The sequence below is a fragment of the Brassica oleracea genome, chromosome C9, assembly GCF_000695525.1.
Source record: "Brassica oleracea var. oleracea cultivar TO1000 chromosome C9, BOL, whole genome shotgun sequence".
Classification (NCBI taxonomy): Eukaryota; Viridiplantae; Streptophyta; class Magnoliopsida; order Brassicales; family Brassicaceae; genus Brassica; species Brassica oleracea.
In genome coordinates this window covers 44,170,232-44,176,183 of record NC_027756.1, presented here as the reverse complement: position 1 = coordinate 44,176,183, position 5,952 = coordinate 44,170,232, and the positions used below count along the sequence as shown (strand labels likewise).

Here is a 5,952-nt window from a genome sequence, read left to right as displayed (position 1 = left end):
CACAGAGGAGGCTGAACCAGGAAATGATGGAGATGATGCAGAGGATGTACCCGAACGAGGTGTTCCCGGATGTGCCAGACCCGTAGTTTTTTTTTTTCCAAAAACTCGGAATGTTTTATTTTTATTTGTGAAACTTTGAATATTAATTAATATGATTTCAATTTTAATTTTAATTTTATATTTTCGAATTTAAATTTCAAAAACTTTATTTTTTTAAAAAAATTAATATTTTTTACATTCAGAGGAAATTAATTATATTTTTACTCGATCGATCGATGCGTTATTGGACATAAATCCATCGATCGATCTGTTTATAAAAAAAACGTTCGGAATATACCGAGGGACCTCTTCCTCGGAATATTCCGAGGAAGATTTTCCTCGGTATATTCCGATCGATCGATGGATATGTGTCCAAAAAAGCATCGATCGATGAGCTTCCGAGGAAATATTCCAACGAAGTTCTCCCTCGGTATATTCCGATGAGATTTCCGACAAACTAGTGATCCTCGGAATTTCCTCGGAAATTTGTTTCCTCGGAATTCCGTCGGAAAATTCCAAGGGATTTCCGAGGAAAGAAGAAATTCCGAAGAATTATTTCCGAGGACTTGTTTCGTCGGTATGTCGTCGGAATAACGTTATTCCGACGAAATTCCGACGATTTTTTCCCTCAGCATGCTTGCTGTTTTCTTGTAGTGAGAGGTGTTCTATAAATTTAAACAGACTTCCGTTGATTCAAAATATCATCACTTATTTATTATTCCTACCAAAGAATAACTTAATCATTAGTCGGATTTTAGTATTTTGAAGCTTTTTTTTGTTGCAAAAGAAGTACAATAAGTACGTATAGTTTTTGATTATAGAATCGTTATTGGAAAAGGCGTATCCAAATACGTGTATACTAACTACTAAGTATGCAACTGACGTGCAACTTTCTAGACCCACTAGAAAAAGTCACAACACTATGCAATGTTGAATTCAACTATACCTATATTCTCCTCTACAATAATATGCTTTTGTCATGCAATTTCTCTTGAGAGTTGCAATGGTCCCTTGGTCCTTCGAATAACCAACTTTTAAACCCTTTCTCAACTATCTAAACTTTTCCTTTGTGCGCTATTCATCAATATTGCAATCTTATTGACTAGTATAGAAAATTTATATCGATATATAGCATATTAATTTGATCCCCATATATGCAAATTTTTTTTTTTTTTTGTTTTTGTTCAAATCCCCATATATGCAATTAATTTGTATTTTTTACGAACAATAGCAAAGATAGACAGGAAGGACGAGTAGCATTGTAGCAACATTCAAGTGCCCACCGGTTTAAAACGGTTTACAAGTTTGGTTAAGCATTGGTGTTGGACGGTTTAACACAGACGAAGCCAATTTAGAACATAGACAAAAAGAATCGAAACGACAACTACAGAAACACATTAACACATGCAAAACAACAACCTCTATGCTCCTTTCTTCACCGCCAAGCTTCAGTACGCTCTGCCCTCGAACCTAGACGGCTCAGGTTGGTCAATCCTTTTACCAACAGGCCACTGAGCCGGAAGAGCCAGAGCCAGCACGCTACTTTTAATCTCTGTTTCCATCTGACCCGAGTCACTGGTCCTGGCATTATTATAAGGGTTGATTCCTCACTGCTTAAACTCTGATTTTCTGCAACTTCGAGGTAGTCTAGTTGAAGCTCTTAACTCTCTTCAATGGTGTTAAAAGCCAAAGACTGTGAAGGGCTTTGGTGACCGCTGCTCTCATCAGAAGGTTCTAAAGGGAAGACGTGACCTTCCTCAACTACAGAGTCTTGCCTTTCCCTTAGAGTTTTCTCTATTAGAAGTTCATCACTTGAACAGCATACATCAAACCTGTCATTGGATCATCCATCTACAAGAAAGGGCCTTTAAATCAATGTGTTCATCTTGTTAAGATGCGCATACTGAACATCTGTAGGTGGAAGAAGCCAAACTAGCTCCACATAGGTCCTCTTCCGTTTGGCATTGCATCACTTGTTCAGAAGACAAGGAATCGAGAACGCTCGTAGGGAGTTCTCTAAACCAAATGAACATTAGAAAGGAAAACAAAAAACACTATCTTTGATGCAAAACATTACACACCTTTGAGTATATAAACAGTTTTGCATCAACAAGAGTATGGCTGGTACACAATTGCCTCTCAAATCATATGATACCCCAAAAGACTGTCTGTTGCACTAGAGTGACACAAGGCTGAGAGATTTAGTATCTAAATGTTTGTTTCCGAGATGCGTTCACAAAAAGGTTGTACCTTTGACCATAAAACAGAGATTGGAGAACGTACCTGGAGCGCTTCTGGGAACCCTCAGGCTCGAAGGCCACGTGTCGGACACTGGTGGGCCATCCTATCTCCATGCTACAGAGCTCCCTCCGATTGATCTTTGCAATAAACCAGAGATCTCCTGAAAATGGCGACTAGAAAAGCCAATAGAGAGATCTGCTGATCTTCTTCATCCACGTCGTCTTCTTCTTCTCCGTCTCAATTCTTGCAGCTGTTGTTGTTCGATTGAGTCATGAAAGTCAACATCTTGGTTCAGTCATGGCGAAGGTTCAGATTCAATGAAAAAGGAATCAGCTTTTTGGTTCAAATCATGCAACGGAAAGATAAAGATTACAATGAAGAGATTTTGATTCAAGAAACTTGGGAGAGTCATTACGGGTTTCGAACTGCAGGGCGCAGGATCGAAGAGTAAGTGAGTCGTCGATATATGGTGGGAAAATAACTGTCAAATTAATTCCCTAATTCGATGCCTTTCCTTAACAGTAAAACAAAGGAAAACATTAAGATTTTTTCTTGCGTGAAAAGTTTTCACTGAAAACCATTTGCCACCTCAAATTTAATTTTTGGAAAAATAAAACAATATAATAAAAATTATTATGTTTTTTAAATAAAAAATAAAAAATAAAATAGAGTATTAGATGCCATTTTTAAAAAAATTATTAAAGCCATCATCAAAACGATAAACCATAAACTATTTGGATAAATCCTTAAACTTTTAAGTAAATCCTAAACTTTTGGATAAATCATAAACCATTTGATAAATCCTAAACTCTAGGGTCTAGGGTTTAGAATTTAGAGTTTTGATGACGGCCTTTAGAGTTTAATATTTAAAATTTAGTGTTTAGTGTTTATGATTTAGGGTTTAAGATTTATCCAAGATTTAGGTTTTACCCAAAGGTTTAGTGTTTAGGATTTAGGATTTAGTGTTTTGCTCACGGCGTTCACAATGTTAAAAATAATTTTTTTTGGCAGTTACTACTATTTTTTATTTATTTTTATCTTTTAAAAACATATTCTTATTATTTTATTTTATTTAAAAAAAAACTGAATATGAGACGGAAAAACTATTATTGATTGATGAACCCAAGAAAAATTAAAAATTTAATGGAAAATGCATAGTATAAATACTCCCTTCATTTTATTTGTTGAACACATAGATTAAAAAATAATTAATTTTATATATTTAATAAATAAAATAATAATTACCAATACACTTAACTACATTTCAATCAATAGAAAAATAGATTGAAATATTAAATCAATAAATTTTGTATTACAATTACTTATTTTGAAACGAAAATTTTACTCCGTAACGATATCTAAACTCAAAAAAGGAAAGGGATAATACAAGAATTGAAAGTAGGAAAAAGGAAATTAATAAAAATAATAATTAAATACAAGGATAAATTTATTTAAGCTGACATTGTAGGCTAATAATTTAAGCCTAGGTGTAGGTGTTGGTGTTCTTGTACCCGTTGTTATAAATCCGGTTGTTTGAATGCTTTATTATGCTAGTATTTGTCTATTTGACATTAGAGTATATTGTCTATTGATAGCGGGTTTACGAAGAAAAATTAGTCTGTTGAAAAATGTTTTAAGTTGTCCCGTATAGATTAATTGAGAAACATTATAACTTCTTTTTTCTATCCACGTGTTATCATTGTGATGATTCTTAAAATCATTAGAAAATAGGTTAGTCCATCTAATTTTATAATAATTTTTTTTATTAAACTAACCATAAATTTATTATTAAAGTTCTTTATCATTTTCTTAAATAAAGTTACATAATTTCCTAATGTATCTAAAGTATATATGACAATTAATGATTTTAAATAATAAAAATTTGATAAAAATTAGTGTATTTTCAAATCATATTTAGTTAATTTTAAATTATTAAAATAAATTAAACAACCAAATTAACCAAATAATAAAATTTAGATTTTTCTGTGTATATTATATTTTGAATTGTTACAAACAACTATAAATTACTAAAACTGTTAAAAATCTCACATTCAAATTTTGTGATCCATGATTTTAAATTTTTGTTATGATAAAATACAACTGATTATAAAATCATATAAGTAAAAGTATAATTTAATTTATTATTAAGACTAGAAGATATATGTATATATATATTATTTTAAATTAAAATATATACCAAATAAAATACATAAATATTTTAATTTTGAAATTTACTTTGAATTTTTTTTTGATAAAAGCTTTGAACAAACATTGAAAACTTAATTGTTTTTAAAATATAAATTACTATAACTGTTAATCCCAGAATGAAAATTTTGTTATCAATTATTTAAAGTTTTTACTATAAAAGATACAAATAACAAAAAACAAATATGAGTAGAAAGCATCATTTAATAGAAATTAATATTAAATATACTATGTATGTTGATATCATTTAAATTTAATTATATTACCTATCAAATAAAAAAAATATTGTTTGGATTAATAATTATATGTTCGCACCAATTTAATTATATATTTAATAGTTACTAATTTTTAATTATTCAATATATATTTATGATTTCATAACATGTAAAAAATACATAATATATAAAAATTAAGTTAATATATAATGTTTATCCTGCGTAAGATGCGGATCTTAACCTAATATTTTGTAGTTAGTATACGTGTATTTGGATAGGCCTTTTCCAATAACGATTCTATAACAAAAAACTATACGTGCTTAATGTACTTCTTCGGCAACAAAAGAAAGCTTCAAAATACTAAAATCTGACTACTGATTAGGTTATTCTTTGGTAGGAATAATAAATAAGTGATGATATTTGAATGGGAAATTTGGCGTCATGTACATAAGCCAAAAAATATTAAGTCCATACACATAGCAAGTGTTTGGCTATGATATGTTATATATTATTCTGAAAAGATACAAAAAGGTCCTTAGTTGCGCGTAAAAAGAGATGAGATGAAGTTCATTTCTTATTATACAAAACTAACGGAATCGATTCTGAACAATAGTTGAAAAAGGTATATCTGAGAGAAAGAGTTATAGTTTTGGAGATTGTTCGCATACGTAGAAGAATCAATTTTATGAATAGATAAACATTGAAGGTTCTCAACGGTGCGATAATTGAAAACCAAGTCACTGAATATGGTAAGTCCGGTATGATTGAATATAATTAGAGGGTTGAGAAATAGTTTCGTTGACAGATCTTTAAGCATATAAAGAATCAAGCGATGAATTGAATTGGAGAAGATGAGCAGTAAATTTGTGACATGTTCTATTTTATTTTATAATTAGTATAGTATGATATATTTTTATTCTGTCTGTTCAAATTGTTTCCCGTTGTTCATCTCCTTATTATTCTTCTTTACTATTCCACCAGCTTATTGTCTTGTGTTCCATTAATGTCGCCAATCATTGTTTCCTCACCTCCTCCTATCGTCTCTTCTTCTCCTCCAACTTTTATGGTTATTTTGTCTCCTACTTCATCAACTTTGACGACACTTCCATCAACCCTATGCTAAGGGTATATCTTTATGCACTGCATGATTCTTCTTCTTCACTATTTCAACAACTTTAATTTCGATCACTACTTTGCAAATGAACTTTTGTTTTGAGAGAACTATTCTATTATCGACATATAAAATAGATTT

General features: G+C 30.8%; 1 protein-coding gene across 1 annotated transcript; it reads right to left on the bottom strand.

Moving 5' to 3' along the window:
• Window positions 1-1,310: 1,310 nt before the first annotated feature.
• On the bottom strand, window positions 1,311-2,700 carry LOC106316827 (rho GTPase-activating protein 1). Its single transcript, XM_013754694.1, is given in 7 exon segments — window positions 1,311-1,538; window positions 1,540-1,633; window positions 1,636-1,839; window positions 1,842-1,891; window positions 1,893-1,984; window positions 1,986-2,215; window positions 2,323-2,700. Coding segments are annotated over 6 exon segments (591 nt in total). The 5' UTR covers window positions 2,073-2,215; window positions 2,323-2,700; the 3' UTR covers window positions 1,311-1,474.
• Window positions 2,701-5,952: the final 3,252 nt, after the last annotated feature.